Source organism: Lissotriton helveticus, chromosome 6 (genome assembly GCF_964261635.1).
Source record: "Lissotriton helveticus chromosome 6, aLisHel1.1, whole genome shotgun sequence".
NCBI classification, from domain to species: Eukaryota; Metazoa; Chordata; class Amphibia; order Caudata; family Salamandridae; genus Lissotriton; species Lissotriton helveticus.
Genome location: NC_136067.1, coordinates 853,012,520 through 853,026,707, shown reverse-complemented (window position 1 = coordinate 853,026,707; position 14,188 = coordinate 853,012,520). Strand labels below are relative to the sequence as shown.

The following is a 14,188-nucleotide window of genomic DNA, read 5'->3' as shown; positions in this document are numbered from 1 at the left end:
ACTATGCTGCTGAGTCGGACTATGCTCCCACATGTACCTTCCCCACCCCAATTGTTATGTACTCACATGCTATAACCTTCGTCTGTAAAGCGCTCTGATATCTGCAAAGATCTTGTTCGCGCTATATAAAATGTTCAAAATAAATAAATAAATAAATTAGAGAAGAGTTGGTGAAAACCCTTTAACATGCACGTTTGTAGTGTGCACAGATTTAAAAGGGCATTACATCCCTGGAACTAATGCTTTCCCCTACTTCCAGCTTAAAAAAAAATAGATTTACAGAAAGGTGATACAAATAGGGCATTGCTAGAATTCAGACTCTTCTATAATATGAGTCCTGGCATAACCAGAGAGGCTATTATCAGAGCTGTAATATAATGAGAATGCTGCTGTAGTTTGTCACCTTACTGCATTGCACCAAAGGAGCAAGTGGATTTTTTACAGGACAGGTAGCTTTATGCAGCATCCTATCCAATGCATAAGCTCAACATCCTGTGATTCTAGGCAAATCACTTAATTTCCCTGTGCCTAACAAAAATGAATGCGTCCTCATGAAACGAAACTGGTGCTCATGTAAAGCGCTCTGATACCCAATCTCTCGGGTCTAGTTAGCGCTATATACAACTCTTAAAATAAATAAATAAGTAAATGTTTTATATAATTCCACACCCCTGTGGGTATGTGATTGATGACACACACAGAGTTTCCCCTACATAGGAAATGGGGATGCTGAGTACCTTTGGCACCTACTATATGTCCACAGAATATAATGTTATTACCCGAAATGTGAGCAGTTTGGGAACTCCTGCAAAAAGATACCAAGTTTACACCTTCCTCAGATGCAGGAAGGTACACTTTACTTCGCTAAAAAAAGCACTTTGCAAGAGTGAACTCGAGAAACTACAAAGCATTTCCTTTGTAGTTTCTCGAGTTCACTCTTGCAAAGTGCTTTTGAGGGGTCAGATTGTTGCCACTTCCTTTTCTGCGTATTCTTGAGGCACCCTGATATGGATAGCACCAGGGATACCCTTTGCAATTGATGTGAAAAAAACTTACACAGAAGATAGTTTTTTTTGTGGTTCAGAGGACCTTGGGAAGGAAGTCACCATATATAGAGCGAGTGTTTATGCTCCAAATGTACACCAATTAACCTATTTTGACTCACTCATACCTTTACTAGTTAATAGACAATATACACCCAGGTGGTGGGGGTAGATATTATAATTGTGTTCTTGACACCCATCTAGCTAGATCTCTCCCCAATACAGGAGACCCAAAGGTGATTGTCCATCACCAGATTCACTTTATGGATGTAGCAGTGACAAATGTCTGACATTTGGAGGGATGTGCACCTAGCTTCACAAGAGCACTAGTTCTGCACCGCAGTCCACGACATTCACACAAGACTTGATATGTATTTGGGTATAGGGAATATAGGATATAAGGTAAATAATTCTGAGAATGTAGGTTGCGCAGATTTCGACCATAATCGACTACTGGTGACAGGCAGATGGGGCAAGATTTCCCCAACGGTGCCCACTTGTCGTTTTGTGTAGAATCCCTGCACGACCCACCCTTATTTACAGCTATAGGGGCTAATATAGATGAGTATTTTATTTTAGTACTAATGATGTGTCAGCCAGCAATAGAAAGGTTGCATGCGATTCCTTCAAAGTTATCATTAGATCGACATTAGGTTGCAACATTTTTGCAGCTGAAGAAACTATTAGACAGAACGTACAGTACAGATTTTCTGTATCCAGTGGTTTCCTCACTTCATATAGAAAAGGCCCTCAATATGCAATCCTGGAGTTAGCTTTTCACTGTTTTAAAAAGATTACGGAGATTGATTCAGATGCTTTATACCCAGCCACTCATCAGAGTCTGGACTGAGCGAATAATATTGGAGCAATGGATAGTGGCTAGAGGCACAAGGCAGGTATGTCCACTATCACCCGTCCTGTTTTCTCTGGCATGTAACCACTCACATGCCTGCTCTGAGGGAAGAGTCAGGAGTGGGATTTTAAATTGATTAGCGGTTTTCAAATGGTATCTTTATACACCGATGATGCTATTGTATCTGTGATATCCTGAACGTACTGTAACAAAAGTGATAAGTTCTTTAACAAGGTTTGACCAGAAATCGAGAGTTAGAGTAAGTTGGAGGAAATCATATAGGGCCAGATGTATAACGATACACTTTTGCGATTCTCAAATAGCGATTTTTAAGGAATCGCTATTTGAGAATTGCAAAATGGTATGTATGTAGAAATTCGCTATTTTTTTGCGATTTCTTAAAATTCATTAATTGCGATTAGCAAATTGCTAATCGCAATTAAGGAATAATTTCCCATTCATTTCTATGGGCCAGGAGGCCCATAGGAATGAATGTGAAATTATTCTCAATTTGCGATTCGCAATTTGCGAATCGCAAATTGAGAATAATTTCAAGGGTGCAGGGGTGTCCAAAGGACACCCTGTTGCACCCCTGAAATAAGCATAGGTGCACATGTGGTGCACATACATGCCCTAAGGGCATGTATGTGCATCACATGGCACTTTGAAAAATGCCAAAATTGGCAAATTTTGCGATTCCTTATTTAGCACCACATTTTGCTTAATACAGTCCATTTAGCAAATTCGCATTCACAAAGGCCGAAAGTCTGTGAATTTCGGCCTTTGCGAATGCGAATTTGCTTGATACATATGGCCCATATTTTTCCCACTTAGGATTCCATCTACCCTAGATTCATTGTCACAATTATTTACTCCATTAATATGAGAATCTGAGACCTTTAAGTATCTTGGAATACAGATGCTGATGGGGCTGCTGTTATGTCGCAGAAAAGAGAGGCGAGACGCGAAGTGCCTGCCTGCTGCTGACTGTGACATCATGATGTCACTTACTGAGGTCAAGTTACATATACACCCCCAAAGCACAAGGCCGAATTCCTTTTATCGTGCAGGAAAATGCGTGGTCCTTATGACTTGTGGGCGATTTGGAGAAAATCCAAACTGTCCAATATTTATTTCTGTTGGTACTTATTGATGTTCACACACATTTAGCTACACCCAATGTGGAAATGCATATTATATAAAATCGGGGAGTGATTAGCATTTGCGTAATGCTGTTTAGTTACCATTGACTCCTAGCTACCCAACACGACAAGGTGTAAACAATGTAACAAGAGTATGTTAGAACAAGATTGTTATTGAACTGCATTTTTTTGTTTAAGTTTGTGGCATAAAATGCTTTTCTCATAACCAAACTTCTCACGAACAGACAACACAACAGATATCAGTTGCTTAAAGCAAGTTCATATACTGCCATAGTCATTCATGTGTAACATTGTGCTATAAAAACAAAGATCAATAAAGAGCATTTAAAAAAGGAAATAAAGTACAAATAATAGAGTAAATCAACTTTGTAATGGCCCCAAATGTGTGCAGATTCAGAATTAGTGTTGATAGGATTAGACTTGTGAAGGACTTTCCTTCATAATTGTTTGACTGTCTCAAACAATTGGACCAAGATTTGTTGTAAATGTCCACCTACAGATTCTTTTCCAAGCTCCCCTGATGTCAGTTTGCTGTTTATAAGAGGTGGCACTCTCCTTCATGGTGTAATGAAGGATTGCTGTGCATAATTGTTTGTCCAGATGGTTTTACCACATGTGGGTGAAAAGATTACATGACCAGAAATTACAAAAGCACATCTGTGAGATGCACATTCCAAAATTTATAAAAAGTAAACTCTAAGACCCTGAATGCCGGTTTTAGGAAATGTTATGTGGTGCCAGTCATTCTTTCCTTGGTAAGGCTTCAGAGTGACAAGCGGTTTTGGAACCTTCTAATCCTGGATTCGAGGATTTTGTTGTGGACCGGAGTCTGATTTTGTTTGTGAATAGGAAGCAGCAGGCAGATTGAGGATTGATGATCTTTTGTTGATGCCTCTTAGATGTACTATAAGTGTGTTGAGTGTAGCCAGATGTCTCTCTAACTTGATTATTTGGTATGCGCATTGCCTGGTGGGGTTGTATGTATGTGAAGATTGGCGTGGTTCAGCGGCGTCTTAGTACCAATCTACATTCTTATCTGAATGGAGTGGTACAGGTTTTCTTTAGACATTTGCTGTTATCCGATGGTAAGTGTTGGAGCACAATTGAATGCTGTTGTGGATATCCTGAAATACATCTAAGTGGTATATCTACAGTGAAATAACTGTGTAAGGAGTTTAGTCTAATGTGTTGAATTAGAAGTGCATGAGAGTTGTTTCATACAGTCGAAAATGCTGATGGAAACACGTTAACACCAAACTATGGGGCTTGTCATATACTGTGTTTGTATGGAAGTCTATCGAACATTGGCATTGAGTTCTGATTGGGCACTATAACCTTCATTTCGGATTTTTGTTGGGGGTGTATGTTCACTTCTGTTCTAAGCGCCCTGTTGTGCTAACTGTTGAGCCTGTTACCATACTGATCCAAGGAACCCAGAGCTGTAATAGTATAAATGGAGGTAAATCAAAACCTTATTCATGAGTTGGTAAACTTATAATGTCTATATCTCTGTCTTCCCTGCAGGTCAGCAAATGCGAAAAGTTTGGTTATGGAGTAATGGTTACACAAGTGGCCGCCACATCTCCCGGTGCTGTAGCTCTGCAGAGCTCAGGTATTACAAGAAGATATTGAATATTATGTGAAATCATTAAATCTTCATGGCAGAGGTTATAAAAGTGAATAATAAAAATGCACTTACATCCATTGCCTCATTGTTCACACTCTTAGTTGAGGTGACTGTGTCACGCATTGCAAAATATCATTGCCTTAAGTCACTCCTAAAGGCAACTCCTTTTATGCATGATTTTGGAAGAGTGGACAGCATAATCAGTGTCAGAAAGTTCTAGAATGTCTTATTTTTATTGAAATAGGGTATATGAAGTACCTAGGGAAATAGGAAAGAAGTTCCACTTGATGGATAGGTTACTGAAAAAAGACACTTTTCTGATGGATACTTCTAACCACAGATTCCTCTCCTTTAGACTATCCCCAGACTGAAACCGGAACATTTTGCACAACAGTGCCTCCCTGCTCGTACGTGGTTCGCTGCAGCTCTGCTTTGACTTCATTCTGACTGGAAGGGGCAAATGGAGCCACATATAAGCGCCACCTCTGTGCACTGGTATCATTTCCTTTCTTTCATCTCCTTTGAACGTAGATCCGGAGCTCTGTTCCTCTTTTTCCAAATTGGTTTGACTAGACTTTTTTAGCAAACATTTTCAACCAGTGTGCAAAGGAATTATGTATTTTCCAAAAACTACAGGATTTAAACCATGCCTGGTCTGATGCAAACAAATTATGCCAGACATGCACAAATTATGCCTTTGGCATTTGTGCTCGGCACACGACTCCAAGCGGTGTGAGGAATGCACTCTCATGAATCTGAAATTGATATGGGAACGTGATGCAAAGCAGTATGTCTCTAAACACTTGGAGAATCCTCACAAGTTCCGCTCGAAGTTGAGGGCGCAGACTCATTCTCGAGGGTGTTCTATGACTGGCCCTTGTTTTCGGATGATTTAAAATTGAAGTTGAAGAGGAAACACAAGAAAGCCAATAGGGATTGGTCTCCATCCTACCACTTTCGATCTTGAGAGAAGTTGTAAGGGGGTTCTCCTGCCACTCTGTCTCACTCCCCGGCCACTGTGGAGACGATTCCACAACTGAACCCTGTGCATCCTGAGTTACCTGGGTCATTGGCTATGCCTCAACAAATCGATACCTGTGTCCTATCCAAAGCCGAACTTGTCTCGGCTTCAACCGAGTTGCTTCCCAAATCCAGTTTGATGCACCCGGTCCGAATACAAGCAGATTCAGATAGAATATTATCACTGTCACTGAGCCTCTATCAGGTGCTCTACCAACATTTTGGCTCCAACTCTGATCAGAGTGAGCCAGCCTTCAGAGATGGCAATGGAGTTGATTGGGATGACTTGCCCTCTCATTATGATGACAACTATTTCTACATGGAATTGTTGGAGGCCAGTGGGCTGCATACTTCCCCATATACTTGGGGAATATTCCAGCGTTCCCGCCTGCAGTCTGCTGACCTGGGGACCACTCGCTCTCCCAGTCCTCGCTCGCTCCTGCCAAGCTGCCTCCCCCATGCTGGCCATCTACTTTGTACTCTGCCTTGATTCCGTCTTCTGTGACCTGCCAGTCCTTTTTCAGGGATGGGGGTGCGGGAGCGAAGCCTGACGGATTGTCAACACCGATGCCCCTGTGGTCCGGAACCTCTGCACGCCTCTTCTCCCTGCCTCCCGCCTTTGACTCTGGAACTGCGTACCCTCCTTTGACTTTTTTTCTCTTTTGCACTTAATTCATTCTCCCTGGCTCGCATCTTGGACTTTTTGTCTTTTTGACTTTTGTCCTGCCAGCCATTTTGTTGCTGACCACCGCTGATTTCCCAGAACTGGACCCACCATCTTGTTGAACCTTTGTCCTTTCCCCCTTTCCTCCGTTCTCACATCGATGATCCTCAAACTTATTTCTCCCTCCTTCTGGTCTGCCTTACTCCATCCCCCCACCCCCCGGCTCCCTCCTATCCCCGCACCCTCTCTCATAACACCACTTTTGTCCCCCTCTACCTTCCTTCCCCCCGTTGAATTTTTCCACTATCCTTGTTAATTCCGCGCAACTCTGTCTTTAAATTACTCTACCTTGACCTTATGTTTATCGCTGTTTTCTTTTCCCTTAAGTTGAACGTTTTTCTCTTTTTGCCCGTTCTGCCTTTACCCCTTCTCCCCTCAGGTTCCCACCCCCTCCCCCACCTTTCCTTTTACTCCTATTCTTATCCCCTCTTCTCCCTCTCTGCCTTCTATGATTTGTCATTCACTTTGAAATTTCCGTGAAAAATGTCTAAAATATTATTATTGTAACTTGCTGCTGTTCCTGATGTAAAGTGCTCTGATACCCCCGGGTCTAGCCAGCGCTATATACAACTCAATAAATACAAATACAAATTAGAGCATTTAAGACACTATCTAACAAACCTTTTCAAAGATATGCCATTCCAGGCCCCCAGAATATGTCCTTAACAGCAGATTTGATCCTTGCTATTCCAAAATGTCCCTCATGTCCCAAGCTAATGGTAACCTGTCGTAAAGTCTGTAAGGGAACTAATCTCTCATCTCTCAACAGTGTACCATTGTCCACAGTTAATTCTGATCAGACCTCCCAGAAAGGTTTCACAGTCTCATCCATAACACTTTTGTTTGGCCAATCCCCATTTAAATAATTCAACCCCAACTGTAAAGTCTTGTCCTTCTTGCACTCCATGTTCCATTCATCCACTCTCACAGCAGCAGTACCTCAAATATGCACAAATGCTACTTGGAATTCATTCCATAGCTCATCCTCACACTCTCCAAATGTGTTGGCATTCTTGATGAACAATCTGCTACAACATTATCCTTCCCTGGCACATAACTCACTTTGTAATTGTAATCCTGAATGTGCATGGGCCTCAAGGCAGTCCTTGGCTGAAGAATTCACCATACTATCTGTTGTTAAACGTTTAACAAGGGGTTTGTGATCACAACACAAAGTTTTGGAAAAACATTATACCAGATTCTTTACTGAACAAATTGAACATCAAATGTTGAAACACTGGAGCAGCCTACGTCAACCTGAATGGCATGCAAATAAACTGGAAATATCCCTCTGGTGTGACAAACGTATTATATTTCCTGGATTCAGGGAACAAGGAAATGTGATAATATGATGACAATATTTCAAGAGTTGAAAACCATTTAGCATTCCCAACACGTCACCATCTGGTCAAACCACTCTAAAACAGGTGGTCCTTTATTTCCCTGCATACAAATTACCACATATACACCTGTTTTTGAATCTGAAAGTAAACTAGTGGAACCCAAGTATTTCTATGCGTTTACCACTGTACCTTTCTGGATTTATCCACAAACGTATTCCCCCATAACTCTTCATTAATAATAGTAAAATGTGAACCCTAGTATGCAAAGATTTTTAAAGACAGCCCGCCTATAGTCATCTAGCATTCAGATTTAATTTTAATCATCTTACTGTCAATGTTCAGAAGAAAAGTGTTACACAAACTTGTAACATTACTGTCACTCATATTCAATAGTTTTCTCCATTTCACTATTCACATCTTCACAAATCCACTTGTATTGTTCTTTCTCTTCCTGCACACTTTCACAAAGTGTCCAACAATGACAGAATTGCTGCAGTAGGCCAAATCTTGCTGAAGCCAAATTTTCTTTACTGTCACAATGATAACAGCATGCCTGATCGTTGAACTTCCTCCTTTCTTTCCCTGTCGAGATTCTATTACTCCTCCTAGACTGAAGTTTACAAACAATATCACTTTCTTTCACTTTCCTTTTTGAGAGCCACAGCCCATCTGCTCGAAATTACAGCTTTACTTAATATAGCTAGTGCATCATCCAACGGATGATCTCCAGTTACCCACAAATGCTCCTGAATAGCAGGATTACAAGCATACATCACTAATTGATCCTGTATGATATCATCCTGCAAAAGACCAAATTTACACTCAATCGCAAGTTTTTTTAAAGTCTGCAATATATTCATCAACAGATTTTTCCTTCCTTTGTTTACTATGGAAACATGTAAACCTGGTTATGCCATTGCAAACCTTGGATTTAAAATATGTATCTAAATCATGAATAGCTGCGTTGAAAACATGTACATCCCTCACAACAGTGACATTCGAGAATACACTTTCAAGCCTTGAGGTCCAAGAGAATGCAATAACATTATTTTCTTTTGTTCAGCAGACATAGAACTTGGCTCATCCACTGCAGCTTTATGATTTTAAAAAAACTCTTCCCGCTCCCTAAAGTATGCTTTGTACCAGACGACCAAAATGCTTGAGGAGGATTGATGGTAAAATTAGGTGTACTCATTTTTTTTTTATTTTGCTATTGTTCCCAGTGTCCAATCTTCACCCAGTAGGACTAGTCCACTATTCTTTCTTCTCCACAAAATGTCTACCACAATCCAACTTGGTTTATCTGCACCATAATGCTACATCAGGTAAAGATATAGTCCAGTCCGACTGTTCTGCCAAAACGATAATAACGTGGTAATTCTACAACAATTTTAACCCAAGCACAAATAACCTCGCCTAGACAAGATTTACGTAAAGGGAAATCAATAATCCTAACAGAAACAACTAATGGCCAGGAACTTGTGATCACTGTATAAAAAAATTAGTTGAGTTAAAAGAAAACACCGATGACAATGTTGAGGTAGTAGAGAATATATCAGGACGAATCGACTCCTACCAAATGGCACCACGCAAGGTTATGCTGCGTAACCTCACACAATGACAACAGAAGTACCAAGTGAGAAAATCACTCCGCACATCAGAGTCTGCGGAATCCTGAAGTCACGAGCACATTGTCATTTGAATTCTGTGTCACGTGCTGGAGTAAATTAATACACCGCCTCTGCTGCACGCAAACCAGTACGCAAAATATATGTCTATATATATTTCATGAAAGACACCGAACACTATTACCACCAACTTGAACGTAAAACAGGGCTATTAGTTCAAATGGTTGACACTTGTTGCAAAGATACACTGGTCACGTTGAGTTGAGCATATTTATTTTAAGAAGTAAAACCCGAAGAGAAATACAGCAACAGGGCAGCTCATGCCTTCCACCTTCATAAACTCCCTTCAACTACCACCCGCTGACCTAATATGCAATCCCCATACATCACACCCCATTATCACCTAGAAACAATCCCAACGCAAACAACAAGCCCACAACACAAAGACAAGGACACGTGTATTTCGGCTACTCCGTGCATCACATGTTTTGCCTGCATTCACAGATTGCATCATGCCACTTTATGTGTGCAAAGAGGATGCTTTGGCAATCATGTATCATGTATGCAGATGGTGCATTCCGTTGATTGTGTGTTTTTTTACAAGCGCTAGTGAAATTGCCATTTTGAAAGGTTGCTTCACTTCCGTAAATACTGCATGGCCCAATAAAAGTGGAAGTCACTTGCAAATAATGTATCTGACAATCTAGATCTTCACTATTTACAAAAAGAGTTGTAATTGTTATACCGTATTACTACTTATGCTGAAACTGTATTTAGCATTCCAATACAGAAACGGTTCATCACGTCAAACCTGTAAAAATGTTGAAAGATATAGGGTCACCCGTTAAAAAGAAAATTACTTCTTTAAATGAACATCCAGTTAAGAGTAAGAAACAGTTCTCTTTACCCTGTCTCTCATCCCACCATCACATTAATAATGTTGCCATGTTTGATGAGGCCTGCTTTGATTTTGAAACAGATTGTGAATTTGTGACATCATTTACAAGATAGCCCTTTCAACTAAAACATCTCTCCTATATAACCTGCGGGCTAAGCATAGCTTTTTGCATATAGGTGCTCAAAACCAGTCATATCAGTGGCCACGTTGTACAGCACAGTGTAGTAACCTCAGATTGTTAGGAGAAACTTGTATAAATGGCTGCTGAAACACTTGCCAGTTGCTCAGAGAAAGATATGTCGACTTATAAACTTGGTCACTGCCTTTGTCTATCTCAGTAAGCTGTTCAGCTCTGCTGATCCTCAGAACGAAATTCAACAGTTTACTCAGGCTAGCTTTCACATTTCTTTATTCTAGCAGAGGGATCCAGTAAATAACACCGTTGCTATTGAGTTTAGGTTTAAAACACCCACCCTTGTGAGTTAAGGCCACAATTACAGAATTACAGGTACTCTTTAGGGCTGTATGCTGTTTATCACACCTGTGAAAGCTGATACCCACCGTGGGTGGGAAGGGGGGCAGTTTCATAATTTAAAGAGGGTGTTAAATATGAAATTGAACCCTATAAACGGGGGTATAAAGTACCGATTGTGGTGCTTTCCGCACCAAAATCTGCCTGTCAGTTATAAATTGGGCCTTATCGCCTTTTAAATGTTGGCAGATTTGACCTGTTGAAATTTACCCGGATAAATAAGTTATGTCTATTAATAAAGCTCACTAACACTCGTGAGGATATCATGGTACAGAGCAGATGTATGTTCCTAGCCTTACCTAGGCCAGGTTGGTTAATTGAAAAGTCCGGTTTTCTGCTTCTTGTGGAATTCAAACAAAGAGGTGGAAACTCTGATGTGGAGTGAGAGGTTGTTCCAAGCTTTAAGTAAGATGTAAGAGAATGACCGTCCTCCTGATATGTTTCTGTGTATGCATGGGATATGTGCAAGTGGGAGTCCCATGGAGCAGAGATGCCTAGGTGGTTGGTGAAAGGAGATGTGATTGTTGAGGTAGGTGGGGTGTGTAGTGGCTTGAATGTGTGTGTCTGAGAACTTTGGAATCAGTGCATTTGTGTATTGGGAACCAGTGGAGCTCCCGGAAATGTGATGGGATGTGTGTTCTGTTCGGGATGTTGAGGGTGAGTATGGCTGCCGATTTCTGGATGGTTTGTAGTCTTCTGGAGTGTTTTTGGTGTTACCGGCATAATGGGTTTTCCTGTATTCCAACTTGCTGGTGACTAGGGCGTGAGTGATTGTTTTGCTTCGGAGCCATTTGAAAATTTTCCTCAACATCTTCAGGGTGTGGAAGCAGAATGCAGTGACAGTGTTGACTTGTGAGTTCATGTTCAGTTTGCTGTGATGATTGCAAGATTTCTGTTGTGGGTCCAAGATAGGTCGGTTACCAGTTGGAGTCCTACTGTAAGATCACTATTTCTGGCTGGTTGGTGTTGAGCTAGAGAAAGTTGGCTTGCATCCAGTTGGGTATTTCAGTTATACTGTTGGTGAACTTGTTTCTTGTAGGTCTTGTCTGAAAAGGAGAGTACCAGTTGTATGTGATTGGCATGGGAGTGGATGTTGATGTGTGCGCATATTACATTGGACTAGAGGGATCATGTATGTGATCAAGAGAGTGGGGCTGAGCGATGAACTTTGAGGCACTCTGCAGATGGGTTTGCATGGTCTGAAGAGTAAGTTTCCACGTTGACAACTTATGTTCTATCAGTTAAAGAGCATATCCAATGGAGAGCGGGACCTTGGATGCCAATCTCGTGCAGGCGCTTTATGAGTTTAGGGTCTGAGACAGTGTAAAATGCTATAGAGAGGTCCAGGAGAATGAGGGCTGCCATGTCTCCTTTGTCAAGGATCATGCAAATGTTGTCCATAGGGGTGATGAGTGCTATTTCTTTACTGTGGTTGGACCTGAATCTGGACTGCATGAGTAGCTGATTGCTTCTTAGTTGGTCGAAGTGGCATCGATTGATTAGTTTCCATAAATCCTTGATTGGCTATGATAGTAGGGAGATGGATTTGTAGTTGGAGAGCGTGATCGGGTCAGCGGATGGTTTCTTGAGCAGGAGTATGATGGTAGCATGTTTCCAGGTGTCTGGGAATATGGCTGAGTCAAAGGAGGCGTTGAGCATGGGTATTAGTGCTGCGCTGAAAGCAGGAGTACTTAATGTAAGCACAGTGGAGTCATGGGTTAGATGAGGTCCCTGAGGTAATCGTCTTCATGGTAGTAGTGGTTTCAGTGATGGTGATGGTGAACCACAAGGTCAGGGTTTGTTCTTTGGCCTTAATGGGAAGTTGAGTTGTGATGGGGGTGGGCTGTAGTTTAGGGTCGAAGTTGCCATATGTCTAGATGATTTTGTTACAGAAGAATACTGAGAGCTTGTTGTCAAAGGTCTTGCAAGGGTTTGATGTTGCAGGAAGTGGGATGAAATCTTTGATGATGACGAAGATTTCCTTGCTGCTGTTTGTGTTGGCGTTGATGCAGTCTGCAAGAGCTGTGCGCTTGGTATTTCTTATATGCTGATAGTAGCATCTTAGGTGGATTTGGAAATGTCTTTATCCATGGTGTCTTGATTTGTTCTCCATTTGCGCTCCAGTTGCCTGAAGTAGTGTTTCTTCAGCCAGAGTTCCTCCATGCACCAGCTGGGTCAGTGGTCAGTCTCTTGCCATTTGGTTGTGCTTGATGGATGCCAGGATAGCAGAGAATGGAATGATCCAGATGTTGATGTTTTTTATGGCTTTTGGCAACTTACTGGTGTATTTGGGCCCAAATGGTGTCCGGAGGTGTGGATGAGTTCACTAAAGTGCAGGGTGAGACCGAGATTTTCTTGAAGGGCCGTAGGGTTTGGGTTGGTGCAGTCTTCTAGGTGAAAGTTAAGGTCTTGGATAAGGATGAAGGTGCTGGTGTTAATGAGGTGTGCGACAAAATCCATGATGTCGCTGGCAAAGTTGGTGTGGGGTCCTTGTGGTCTGTGTACAAGGGTTCCGCCCAGGGCGACGTTACCTGTGATGCTCATCTTGAATGTGAGGTGTTCCTTGTGGGTAGTGGGGGTGTCCATGTTGGTGGTGCAGCTGACGGTGTCTTAAAATGTGATGGCAGCTTTACCTCCGGACTGGTGCTGATGGTCTTGCCGGGGTATTCTGTACCCGGCAGAGATGGCTGTAGCGATCTCTGGGGCAGAGGTTGGGTTGAGCCATTTTCCATTTGTCCGTGGAATGTCGTTGTGCAGTAGGTAGCAAATCCCTATGGCGTATTTAGTTAGCGAGTCGGTGTTAAACAGCATGCATGCATGTGTGTATGGCGTGTTGCGTGGGTGCTGGTTGGACAGTGTAAGCATGAACTGGTGGCTGACGTGTGAGTGTCTGCCAGTGAGTGCTGTTGGTGCGGGAGTTGTGGGTGTGTAAGGGTGCATGAGAACTTGCAGGAGGTGCATGTGAATGCCCCCTCCGTTTCTTGTTGCGGTGTGGCAGCAGAGCGGTGGCTGGGGTTGAGAGCATGGAGGAGGAGCATGACAGGTTTTGGTAGGTAGGGGTACCAGGGTTACTGGCGGGCACGTTTCAGGCGTGAACGAGTGCCGACAGGCAGTGCTGTGACTACCTCTAAGTAGGTCCTAGGAGAGGGGCGGAGTGCAGGGGGAGGTGTACGGTGTGAAGATGGATGATGGGATATGCAGTGATGTTACTTCTGGTGTAGATGGACGATGGGAAATGCACTGACCTCACTTCCTGTGCAAATTAATGTTTGGAAAACCTTGAAGGATCTACACATATGACCCCATGCTGTATCCAAACGTTTGTATACTTTACAGAAATCTATAGCTTAGTTTTAT

The 14,188-nt window shown here is 42.1% G+C and overlaps 1 protein-coding gene across 2 annotated transcripts in view; it reads left to right on the top strand.

The window, feature by feature from the left end:
- TBC1D32 (TBC1 domain family member 32) overlaps positions 1-14,188 on the top strand; it is a 940,667-nt gene that overhangs the window by 485,146 nt on the left and 441,333 nt on the right. For both annotated transcript variants that reach the window (XM_078648467.1, XM_078648468.1), the window contains one exon: positions 4,584-4,671. In XM_078648467.1, the coding sequence (XP_078504593.1) occupies positions 4,584-4,671 (88 nt within the window). The remainder of the gene's footprint in view (positions 1-4,583; positions 4,672-14,188) is intronic.